Consider the following 12294-nt stretch of genomic DNA (forward strand, 5'->3'; position numbering starts at 1 on the left):
GCTTTGCGCCCCTCGAGCCATAATACCTTTCTTTTTGGTTGCTTTTTTGTATTATTTTGCAGCGTGCCAGCGCTATGCAAAGCCACTTTCCCCCGGACGAGGAGCCGCTGATCGAGGAGCCTTCGGTGAACCGATACAGCCGGCAAAAGCCCAGCGACCGCTTACATGGGGCCTACGTTATTTTTTTCCTCCTGGGCATCGGGTCCTTGCTGCCCTGGAATTTTTTCATCACGGCGAAGCACTACTGGATGTACAAGTTGCAAAACTGCTCGGATCAGGCGGGCCCGGCGGGACAGGCGGCGGCGGATCTGCGGGTGAGTGTGCCGCTTTCAAGGCAGAAAAAGGAAAAATAATAATAATTAAAAAAGCAGCTTTCCTTCCTTACTCGCTCTTTTTCCCCTCCGCTTCCCCAGAAGGTAAGTGAACATCCCCTGGGGTTTTGCCTGCGGCAAACCTGGGGTAGAGGTTTATTTGGGGGAGCGCAAATAGTTGCAGGAAAGATGCTCAAAACTAAAAGGCGTAGCACTTTGCGGTCTGTCTTTTACCCGCGGTGGAAGCGCTAAGGTTTATAAGTTTTATAAGGAAAGCTGCCCTTCACAGGACAATTTCTGCGGTGCAAAGGTTAAAAATCTGTTTGGGGTTTTGGTTGGTTTGGTTTGGTTTTTTTTTATGTCCTTCATGCTTTGGTGAGCCCCTGAGCCCTGTGGTGCTCTGTGCTTTTCCAGCTGCGCTCGGCCGCAACTCCCTGCGGCCTGGGAGATAAATTGCCCTTAACTTTTGCCTCTGTGATGAGGTGTCGGACACGTTTTAGGCGTTTTCTCCCTCGTACTGGTCGGTGCAGCATGTTATTTCGAGGGGGGCAGCAGGGTTTTGCGGGAGCATCAGCCCCCCTGCCTCCCCGAGCACATGGTTTGTGATAGTCTCCAGCCCCCCTCCCCGGATGCTTTACGGCTTTTCCTTCAAGATCGGGCAGGTGTGACCGGAGCATCTCCTCGCAGCGCTTAACATCTGGCTTTTGGCATATGGGAGGAGGAGGTTGGCACGGGGCGATTGATGAGCCAGCCTTGGGGCAGCAGGCTTGACATCCTCGCTTTTTCTCCCCCCAAAAAAGCCGCCTTCCCTTGCCCCTCCTGCCACGGCAAGGTTATTTCCCCGTGCTCTCCCGACAAAGCGATGGCATTTCTTTGTTGCTGGGAAAAGTGTCGGCGTGACGAGGCCGTGTGCTGTCCTCCTCCCGTTGCCGAGCTCGTCCAAGTGGTTCGGGCGCTTTTTATTTTTATGTAAACACGGAGCCGCGTGCGACGCCCACGTTTGCTCTGGGATTTCTCACACCGGTACGGCATCCGCGCCTGCTTTAATTTTAAGAGCTGTTAAACCGGCTGCGTTTTTGATGAGGGAGGGAAGCAGAGCGTCACCGACGGTGTGTGTACCGGGATGCTGAAGTACCGGCGTGCCGGTGGAAATCAAGACACCGGGTGGATTAAACTGATGGAGACCCAGCCCCCCTGGTGCCCGAAGACCGCAAATAGGGTGGCCCTGTGCTAGCAACCCCATGGCACGATGTCCTCCCCAGTTCCCTCATGGCTTCGCCAAGCCGACGCCGTTAAGCGCTGGCATTTACCTCTCCATCTATACGGACCCTCCGGGAGCGATTATTAGACTTCCCGTCGCTTCCAGTAAAGCTCCCGATAGGGGAGGCTAAATGAACGTGCTTGTCAACTGATTAAAAGACTACGATGCAAAGCTGCAAAAATAAAAATATAAGGTGCCAAGTGCCTTCTCCTGCTCGCAGGATATACGAGTCCCCAGAGGAAATGGGTATCGGGTCTCAACGTAGTTTCTCCATGAGTTTCCTGCTTGCAGAGAGGGAGACCGGCAGGGAAAATAACGTCCCCGTGTCCCTGCTTGGGCTGCTTTAGCTCGAGCGTGTTCTCCGGCGTGGTGTCCCACTCGCTGCGGGTCGAGAGGGATGCATGGGTTGGGCTTTTGAGGCAGTTAGCTAATAATATTAGTGCTTTTGTGCCGCGGTTTATAAAAAGCAGCCCTCGCGGAGCTCGAGGAGAGGGTTAAAAGGTTCAGGGGGGTTGTCCAGGACGCTGGAGCCAGCAGGAGAGATTCAGACCTCCGTATTTCCTGGGGGCTAGCGCGGCGGTAAGGCGGGTACCTCCTTTTTCCTTCGCCATTTTTGGTTCAGAATTTGTTAGGTCCCTCGTTTTCTGAAACATCCCGGGGCTGCTGCGGGACGAGACAGCCCCGGCGTGGTTTCCATCGCCTCTTCCCTTTGCCTTTCATCCCGAGCAGCTTTGCAAGATAGGCTACAATGCAACGAGGTGGACACCTACCCAATGCGTGCTGGAGCGTGTAGGACCTGAAATTCACGTGGTGTTCCCCCTTACCTTTTTTTTTTTCCTTTGTGTTTATTTTTTTTGTTTGCTTGGTTTTTTTTTTTTTTGGTTTTTTTTTTTTTATACTTTTCCTGGCAGGACTTTTTCGAGAGTTACATCTCCATCGCTTCGACCGTGCCCTCGGTGCTCTGCCTGGTCGGAAACTTCTTGCTCGTCAACAAGTAAGTGCTGCTCCCTTCCCGTCAGCCGCTTTGCTCCTGCCTTTCTCTGCCTTCAGCTGAGGCTGCTGGCTCAACCTCCCCTTCCCTTGGGCGGGAAGCCACGGGGCATCGTGAGCGCAAGTCCCCCTGCGTGGCCGAAACCCCCTCGTTGTGCCCCTTGCCTGAACGGCGGACGTCTCTCCTCTTAAAAATGGCATTGTTGTCACCAGGGGAGCGGCTGGTGAGAGCTGGGCTCGTCCGGTATCGCCTTCGCTCTAGTTCGACCAGCCGTTGAGCTGCGTTAAGATGTGGAGCATCCATGCCTCGGTGCGAGCTCGCCTTAAATCTAAAATAGCCATCTCCCTTCATTCCTACCCTTCCTTATCCCAGGTTAAACTCCTGTGGTGCGTTTGCCGGCAAAGAGGAATGTGTGTGTGTGCTTAATCTCTCCATCTCGGCTGCTGAGCCGGCTCACAGAATTCACAGAATTCACAGAATTGTTAGGGTTGGAAGGGAGCCCAAGGGCTCCCTCCCTCTGTCCCTTGTCCCTCTGTCCTGCCAGCCTGTCCGGTCTGGGTGATAGGCAACCTCTGTGCTCAAAGAACTCACTATCTTGTAGCGACGTGCCTGGGGTTGCTTTCCCTCGGCCTGCCGTGTTCCCCGGGCAGGCTCCATCTCTGCTCCAGCCATGGGGGCTCCTTGTTGCTGGGAGAAATGGGTATTTACAGCCCGGTTGGGCTTACAGACTTCATGGGTCACAGAATCTCCTAGATTGGAAAAGACCCATGAGATCATCTAGTCCAATCATTACCCTAACACTGACAACCCACCACTAAACTGTGTCCCTCAGCACTACATCTACACGACCCTTAAATACCTCCAGGGATGGGGGCTCCACCACTGCCCTGGGCAACATGTTCCAAAACGGGTCCTACTGATGGCAAAAGTGGAAATTCCATCTAAAGCCTTCTGAGAAAAAGCGTTAGTTTTTATTCATCTTCCCACAGCCTGCCTTAATTTACTTTGATCCTATTGGCAGCAGAGGATGTTGGTGTCTTCTGCATCGCCCTTTCCCGTTATGGTTTTAAACCATAAAGTTCTAAACAAGCCTCTCCTTCCCCTTGTCTCCCAGGGTACCCGCCAGCGTCCGGATCCTGTCCTCCCTCTTCGTCATGCTGGCCGTCTTCCTGGTGATCACGGTGCTGGTGAAGGTCGACACCTCCACCTGGACCACCCGCTTCTTTGCCCTCACCATCGCCTGCGTGGTCGTCGTCAGCAGCGCCTCGACCGTCTTCACCAGCAGCATCTTCGGTCTGAGCAGCTGCTTCCCCATGAAGAACTTGCAGGCGCTGATCTCGGGTTGGTGTCCCCACCATCACCCCGAGCCGTGCCATCCCGGTGGGATCACGCTCTTGGGTTTTCTGTGGTCGGGCGGTTGGTTTTCTTTCTGTGCTGCATCAGGCGTTTGGTCACGTGGGGGTTTATTTCAGAAACTTAACTTGGCCTTAGTGATAAAGGGAAGTTGCTGAAGGAGAAACATGCCGGGTCACATGAACCGGCGCTCTCGTTTCTGTAAATACCTATAAACCAAAGTGCTGAGGGCTCAGCAGAGATGAGGAGAACCGTGGTCCTTCACCGTCCCTGCCCAGGGGGTGAACACCCTGCAGAGCAGCTCCGGCCAGAGCGACGGCTTGACCTGGTTGGATGTTCTGTGCAGGGAGAAGGAGGGGGAAAGAGGTACATCCCTTAGCTCCTCTGTTTTGCGGCTGGAGGAATCTTCAGCTTTGCGTTGTCTCCTCCTTTCTGCTCAGCATTTCCGTGCGTTTCCATGAGCGATGAGGGGCACCGTTGGGAGCCGTGAGTGATGAGCTCCCTGGAGGTTTGATAACATTATAAATGGGCTGCGGAACGGCTGACAAACCAGGAGGGGAAGGGAAAAAAATTCAAGACAAGAGGAATTTTTTCCCGTCGGCCAAGACAGGAGTGTTTTAATGAGTTTAGCCTGGTGGGGGGAGATCACTGTGTCCCCGAGATGGCATACCTCTTGCTGGTGGCTTGGATTCCCATCTGGGGGAATGCAGGAGAGAGGCAGTTAGATGTACGAATGGTGAAAAGCCAGGTTTAGGCTTTGGGCAGGGTTTGGACCTTCTCCGCAGCACTCTGCGTGTGCAAACCCAGTAGGTCTGGTCCCATCCTGACCCTCGTGCAGCGCTGGGGCCGTGTTGGAAGGGGGTGCAGGGCGGGACCTGGGCTGTGAGGCGGTCCCACAAATAGGGATCTGCACCCTGAGCCGGGTTTGGGGACCAGCGTGTGGGGCAGGGGGGGGAGCTGCTTCCTTTGAGGAGTTTGTGCACGCCAGGAGGTGTTAGTAAAAGGATCTTGCTGTTTCTGGGTTTCTCCTCAAAGTCCTCCTCACTGGAGGTGCTCTGTGCCACCTCGATGTCCCTCACCCGCGCCCCAGGTGCTGAGCTCCAGCTTTCTGGTACCCCATGCAGGTCAGGCCATGGGCGGCACGATCAGCGCCATCGCCTCCCTGATAGACCTGGCGGCGGCGGCTGCCGTTACGGCCAGCGCTCTGGCCTACTCCCTCACCGCCGACATCTTCATCGTCATCTGCATCATGGTGTACCTCCTCCTTCCCAGGCTGGAGTACTCCAGGTACGTGCACCAGCCCACCGTGGGCATCCCAACAAGCACGGGTCGGGAGGGTGTGCTGCTGCCGGTGCCGAGTGGGCTTGCTATGGGGACCCATGAGATGCTTGCTGTGCTGGTCCCTGCCCTGTCACCCCGCTCCGGCATCCCTCTGTGCACTCCGGCTCCGGCGCTGTGCCACCACAAGCCACGCTTCCCCATTTGACTGCAACCACAGACCGAAACTGGGCGCCTGACTCCGTGTGTGCTGAGTTTCTGGCAAGCCTCCCCATGGGGGGAGCAGGGGGGGGGAGAGGGGTGCTGACGCTGCCGGGGCTTCCAAAATGCGTGAAGTCAGCAGAGCGCTGTCATCTGGAGGCAGCCAGCCAGGTGGGTCCCCGTAGGGCGTCCGCGTCTGCAACGTTATGCACTGATGTGGCTTCAAACTGGAAGAGGGGAGATTTAGATTAGATATCGCGGAGAAATTTTTCACTTTGAGGGTGGTGAGGCACTGGTCCTGTTTGCCCCGAGAAGCTGTGGCTGCCCCATCCCTGGAGGTGTTCAAGGCCAGGTTGGACGGGGCTTGGAGCAACCTGGGCTGGTGGGAGGTGTCCCTGCCCAGGGCAGGGGGGTTGGAACTGGATGATCTGCAAGGTCCCTTCCAACCCAAACCATTCTGTGATTCTATGACCTGTTGGTCTTGTTGGCGCTTGCAGCCCCCCAAATCACCTTCCCCCCTCAAACACCTGCATGCAGTAGGTCCCCCCCTGTGAACCCTGAGGGTGTAAAGGGATCCCCGCAGTGGGGAAGAGGGGGTGGCAGGTCCCTCGAGGGTCACCTCTCCATACAGTGTGGGAGCTGGAGGTGCAATGGTGTCGCTGCAACCACCTTGGCTGGGTCCGGCGGACATCCCTGCGTCACCAACTCTCCAAATCTCAGTCTGGGGTTCCCCCCGCCACGCACATTTGGCTAACAGTCTCCCTCCTTCTCTTTTTCCAGGTATTACATGAGCCGCCAGAAGGAGAGCCCATCTCTGGCTGTCGTGCCACCCGACAGCTCTGCGGAGGACGAGGCAGAGCCAGGAGGCACCACAAATACCCCCTTCCTCGTGAAAAGCACCAGCATCCCCCCGCTCCGCCCCATCCTGCAGAAGACCGCCCTCCTCGGCTTCTGCCTCTTCTACGTCTTCTTCATCTCCATCATCATCTTCCCTTCTCTCTCCTCCAACATCGAGTCGGTCAGCAAGTCCTCGGGAAGCCCTTGGAGCACCAAGTACTTCGTGCCGCTCACCTGCTTTCTCCTGTACAACTTCGCCGACTGGTGCGGGAGGCAGATCACCGCCTGGATCCAGGCCCCCGGCCCCAAGAGCAAGCTGCTGCCTGCCCTCGTCCTCCTCAGAACCATCTTCCTCCCTCTCTTCATCCTCAGCAACTACCAGCCCCGGTCTCACATCCGGACAGTGGTTTTCAACCAAGACATCTACCCCGTGGTCTTCACGGCGCTGCTGGGGCTGAGCAACGGCTACCTGGGGACGCTGGTCATCGTCTACGGCCCCAAGATCGTGCCGAAAGAGCTGGCCGAGGCAGCAGGGGTGGTGATGACTTTTTACCTCATGCTGGGGCTGGCCGTGGGGTCCGGCTGCTCCATCCTCATTGTCCACCTCGTGTAGAGGAGCAGCCAGGGAAGAGGACCTTGTTTTGCGGTGCTGCTGTTGGGTATTTAGTTGGTTTGGTTTTGGGGTTTTTTTCACCCCAAAAGCCAGGCACGCCATGGTTTTGGGGCAGGCTACCTGTCTTGGGAGCGGGGGTTGCATCCAGGGGGAAAGTCCTTCTTCTGGGAGGAGGACTTGTGCTTGGGAGGTCCCGTCAGACCTTTGTCACTCCCCAGCTCGACCGGACCAAATGGACCAAAAAAACCCACCTCCTTCTCCTTGGGGAGCTCAGGGAAGCACCGGGGGTGCGGGGAAACCTCACTCCAGTGCCCATGGGCAAGGGTGGCTCGCTGGTGCCACCACGCTGGCTTTAAACCAAAACCAGGGCTTTTGAAGGCACCTTGGGTTTTGCTGCCTTTTTATTAGGAGTTCAGCCCTGCAGCGTTTCAGGGGTCTCGGGGGCTCCCCCTTCATCAAGCTGTGACGATGGCCTTGAGCTAAAGGGAGTTTCAGCCCCGGAGCAGCTTTCATCAAGGATCAGGAGCAGATAGCAGCCTTGCCAGGGAGCAGGGCACCGTTTTGGGGAGAATTTCATACATTCATGCCTTAAAAAAGCATATATAAGGGAAACCTCTCCACTTGGCCTTCTGCTTGCTTTCGTTTTTCCAGATAAGATTGAATGAGGGATCATCCAGCCCCCAGCACGGTGCTGCTAGTGTCGGGGTTGTATGTCGTGGCCAACCCGAGACCATTTCTCCTGCTGTGACCGTCTGTGGACACAGACTTACCTGTCTGCAGCTGAACCCCAGGGAAAGCGAAATGCTAAATGGTCGGACCTAAGGTTTTTAAGGTGCCTTTATTCTGTGTTGAGATAGGTCTATAAAAGTCAGGGAGAGCTATTAGGGAGGCTCTGATGGGATGTTCACGGCAGAACGCGGATTAATTTAGGTAGACAGGCGGCATATGGTCTCCAGATGTTTTCAGAGGGACGAGCTACTGTCACACTCAGAAAGATGGCCCACCCAAAGGGGACCAGTTTTTAAAGTCACTTAAACTTCCATATGCAAATGTAGCCGGGGCTAAATACACTTATTGTATTTATTTGCTCAGATTGTGTGGATTTATGGTCTAGGAGAGGTGGGGCACCACTCTGAGGGTGGTGAGCCCCTGGGGCAGGTTGCCCCGAGAAGCTGTGGCTGCCCCATCCCTGGAGGTGTTCAAGGCCAGGTTGGACGGGGCTTGAAGCAACCTGGGCTGGTGGGAGGTGTCCCTGCCCATGGTTGGAACTAGATGATCGTCGAGGTTCCTTCCAACCCAAACCATTCTATGATTTTATGAACTGGTAAGCAAGGATGTAATGGCAGAACTTGGCATTGCAGCTGATGCCTCAGGGATGCTATCTATGGAAAATAACTCCTTTCAGAGTGGGCCGTTAGCAGATGCTCTCTCAGCATCTCCTGCTTGACCAAGAAGCTGCCGGTCCGGGTCGCCAGGCCGTCTCCTTGCTGTGCTGGATGTGGTGGGGAGCTGGTGAGGACGCGGGGCTGGTGCCTTGCCACCCGTGGCCACCTTGGCTTCGCTTGGGAGAACAGCAGGATCGACAGCAGTTATTGGCACGGGGTGACATGTAGGCTTGCTGGGTGGGGGTTATTTTATATAAATCCTTTCCAGTGTTTAGTGTTGGGGCTTGTTGGCAATATGCACACAGGTCTGCTTTACGGCTGGTTTTTATTTAAACATAAAATCCAGACACGAGTGGAAAAGTTACAGGGCGTGCAGTACCGAGGAGCAACTTCATGGCACGCCACTTTGCACGTGTGGGCTCTTAATTCTGTCGCTTTGGTAGGTCTGCAGCCCTTCAGCCCCCGACGCTTGGCTAGGGGCTGCTTTGGCCAGCGTTGACCCAGGTTAAGGTCCACCTCACTTAAAGGGTAGCCCAAGGGCTGAGGGTAGCAATGTCTCTTGACCGGCCGGGTGCTGCTCACGAGTGTACGTAGTCCCATCACCTCCGATGGCACTGGAGCGTTATTTGGGGTAACGCGATAGTTGCTCGTGGTTGAAAAACCCAAGCCAATGTCGTTTTGGCAACCGAAACATCCCTTTGTGGCCTTCAGTGCTTCCCACTTGAGAGCCTGCCCGCGTGGTCTGCTCTCCTCAACCCGTACGTTTCGCCTGCTCCCAGGTATGAGGAGATTCTGCTCGTTTGCTGACTGCTCCGTCATGTTACAGACCAAATACCTCTTGAGACAGAACTTAATTATCCGGTACTACCGTTGCTAATAAAGTTAATTCTTGATACTGTGCAACTGCTGGTGTCTGAAGTGGTTTCTCTTGGAGATGCACAGATGCATGCACTTTTAGTTGGCATCTTTCTTTCTGGTCATCCTTCTCCTGGATTGTAATCCAAGCTGCAATCTCAGTTTGGATTGTAAACTGGGAGAAATCGCTGACGAGGGCCAGGTGAAGGAGCCCGGAGATAATTGCTTTGAGAGCCCGATTCTTCTAATTTAATGTCTCCAAATGACCTGCAGGTAGGTGTGGAGGGCGTATTTATTGCATTGGCAGGGGAAGCAGGCCAAAAGGGAATTTATCTTTTGTCTTTCGTGGCATTCAGCTAAGGAAAGTTAGAGAAACGAGGAGAAAAATCAATACAGGTTCAAACTGGGCAAGAATTGGGTCTGAGAACAAAGCAGTGGCCTGCTGGTGGGAGCATCGTGGTATGGGGATGGATGCTGACGGGCAGCCTGAGCCATAAATGCGTGGGTGATCCCCCCGCAAAAGGGGACGGGTAATTTATGGAGTGTGGCGTATAACAGCAGGGAAGTAATTAGTGCGGAATACCGCCTGGGCAAAGTCACATCTGATGCTCTGCGTAGGCCACGTCGAAGAGCTCAAGCTAAGACAACGCAGAATGATGAGGGACATGGGGGTTGCGAGGCAGAATGAAGGACGCCGCCTCTCGGATGCTTCAGTCCAGATGCAACCACAGGGTACTTCTCGAGGGTTTTAAATAACGTACCTTTGCTGAGGAACGCAGCCATCCGCCCCAGTTCCCAGTTCAGGAACGATGCGCGCTCCCTGCCCTACGCCAGCATCCAGGTGGGACAACCAGCAGAACTGCTGCGGGGCTCACAACCCTACTTCACGGTATTTGGCCAGGAGATTACTTTTTTTTTTTTCTTCTAGGTCTCAAAGAGCTTTACAAGAGGGAGTCACTTCCCAGGTCTTTGTTTGGACCTGGGACACCTGAGGTCCAGAGGATGACCTTGGGTTTGGGCAGGTCTGGGAGCTGAGCTGGGTCCGTGGGTCTTCCACACCTGTCCTAAACAGTGTTGCCAGATCTTCTCTCTTTAATTAAAACCATCCCTTCAGCTGCTGAAGAAAAAACTAGCAGGGTCGTATGTTTTTTCACCGTTGCTCAGCTGAGGAAAGCGGGTTGCGAGCTGGCCGGCGGGGGAAGGACCACATGCTCTCCGCGGGGCTTGGCCTCATCTCACCGGTGGGTGTAAAAACGAGCGACGCCGGGCGCTTGCAAAATTCATGAGGGTGGGCCCGCGGTGCGAGACTAAATCAAAGACGGGGTACGAATCCCTGCACGGTGCCGGCATCGCTGGCAAAACGAGCCGGAGGATGGGAGAGCCCCCGCGCTCCCCCGGCTCGGCGGAGGGCTGGTGCGGTCGGGATGCTGCGCCTGCCCCGCGCTGGCTCCTCCATCAGCCTTTGGTGTTAAATCCAACTGGCCGAGGGGAGACAAAAAGCTGTGGACTGGCAAAGTGACACCCGGCAAGACGGGAGGGCGCGGGGAGCGGGAGGGGGGGATGGATGAAAGGGCGGAGAGCGGAGGAGACGCATCTGCTGCAGCTTCTGCTCAAAGGAGAGCGACTGAGCCTATGCCCGACCTTTTTTTTTAATGTCCTCTCTCTCAGCTCTGTGGTGCCAGCTACTCCCCCCTGCTTCAGAGCTGGAGCGTTTTGGTGTAGTTATTCGGGGCGTTAAAGCAATAAATGCTCTAGGAGGAAAGGAAACTTGTGTTATGGAGTGATGCTCATCTCCCATCAGTTGCAAGTGACTTTCCCTCTTTCTCTCTGATCTCCGAAGCCTTGTCTAGCCTATCCCCACTCAGTGGAGCGCCCCACGGGGTAGAAACACTGCCACCTCTCCATCCGTGATACCCACTTTTGCATTACAGAGGCTTTGGCGCAGCACTATTACCCTTCGGGAGGAGGAAGCGTCTTTGAAACAACCTCGTTATCCTTCAGCATGGCCGTGGTAGTGACCAAAGAGAAGCTCTGCTGCCTCCCGGCTGCTCCGTTGGATGTGTTTCGGGGTAAGGCTCATCCTTTCAGTGTTTTGCCGGGATGCACTGGGGGTCAAAAGCCTACGCAGCCAAAGTGGCATTGCCTTTGGTGGCTCAACTGTGGGAGCAAGGGCTGCGAGGGGGGTGGTGGTACGTGGTACCCGGCAGGGCATCCGCCCAGCAGCACAGAGCATCTTTGCACCTCTGCATCCGTGCCGATCCCTGGCATCCTGACGAAACTCCTAACGAGCTCTGGCGGTCCCCGTGGGCAGCCAGGGGCCAACGTGCATGACCTTGCTCTTAATTAACCGCCCCACGGCAGCTTCATTTGTATGGACAGTGCCCCTGTTCTGCACGGCCACGTGGGCTCGGGCAGCACGCCGGGACCCGTCACCCCACCACAGACGGGGCGATGCTCTCCAACCCCTTCCCCTCCACATCGCCCAGAAAAAAACCCCACCGTTTTAAGGTATTTTAAGCTCTTGGCCCCTTTTTTCCCCTTTGCACGCGGCGTGCCTCCGGCGAGCATCCTCCTGAAAAAAAAGGAGCGTGCGAGCCAAGGGCTCGAGACACCGGAGGTCGTGGTCTTCAGCAGGGGCTCGGGGAGGGCCACAGCGCCCGAGCAGATGAGCTGAGCTGCTCCTGCCCCTCCGCGGGGGCCCCAGAGGAGAAGAAAAATTAAAAAAATTAAAAAAAAAAAAAAAAGGAGAAATTCAGCTTTGAAAGCTCGCCAGCCAGCTGCAGGCTTGCCCGGCTGCTGTTCTCCTTTTACATGTTTTATGGAGTAATTTGTACTATATTTACTTGACGGTGATAAAGAGTTTTTAAAATGGAAGCGAAGAAAACGCTGTCGAATGAATTGTTACAAAAAAGCCCTGTTTGCCATTCCAGCAGGGGGGAAAAAAAAAAAAAAAGGGATAAAAATCACCATCCTAGGGACACGCTGTTCGTCAGATCTGGGTATTTTTTCCCTTGATTTGTGTGCCTAATGTGAGGAGGAGAAGAAGTCGCAGATGCATGCTGAATTCTGCAGGGAACATATGCATGCATTTAAATCATTTACAGCATTTACTGGTGCAATTGTAAAGCACATTATTTTCCTGCATTTGTAATTAGGCTCTAAACAGATGGTGAAGGACTGTAGCTTCTGATTAGACAGGCTTGTGCTCT

The 12294-nt window shown here is 54.9% G+C and overlaps 1 protein-coding gene across 1 annotated transcript; it reads left to right on the forward strand.

Moving 5' to 3' along the window:
- Window positions 1–74: 74 nt before the first annotated feature.
- SLC29A3 (solute carrier family 29 (equilibrative nucleoside transporter), member 3) lies at window positions 75–6845 on the forward strand. The gene is made up of 5 exons (XM_009894005.1): window positions 75–314; window positions 2484–2566; window positions 3678–3904; window positions 5041–5203; window positions 6176–6845. The coding sequence occupies exons 1-5, from the start codon at window positions 75–77 to the stop codon at window positions 6843–6845; spliced, it is 1383 nt and encodes a 460-aa protein (XP_009892307.1).
- The last annotated feature ends 5449 nt before the right edge of the window (window positions 6846–12294 follow it).

The sequence above is a fragment of the Charadrius vociferus genome, unplaced genomic scaffold (genome assembly GCF_000708025.1).
Source record: "Charadrius vociferus isolate BGI_N301 unplaced genomic scaffold, ASM70802v2 scaffold611, whole genome shotgun sequence".
Taxonomy (NCBI): Eukaryota; Metazoa; Chordata; class Aves; order Charadriiformes; family Charadriidae; genus Charadrius; species Charadrius vociferus.

Excerpts from the sequence above, each read along its gene's own strand:
- SLC29A3 (XM_009894005.1), top strand. The coding sequence starts at position 75 with ATGCAAAGCCACTTTCCCCCGGACGAGGAGCCGCTGATCGAGGAGCCT. Across the intron at positions 2,567-3,677 it reads AACTTCTTGCTCGTCAACAA|GGTACCCGCCAGCGTCCGGA; the intron begins GTAAGTGCTGCT and ends CTTGTCTCCCAG. Across the intron at positions 5,204-6,175 it reads CCCAGGCTGGAGTACTCCAG|GTATTACATGAGCCGCCAGA; the intron begins GTACGTGCACCA and ends CTCTTTTTCCAG.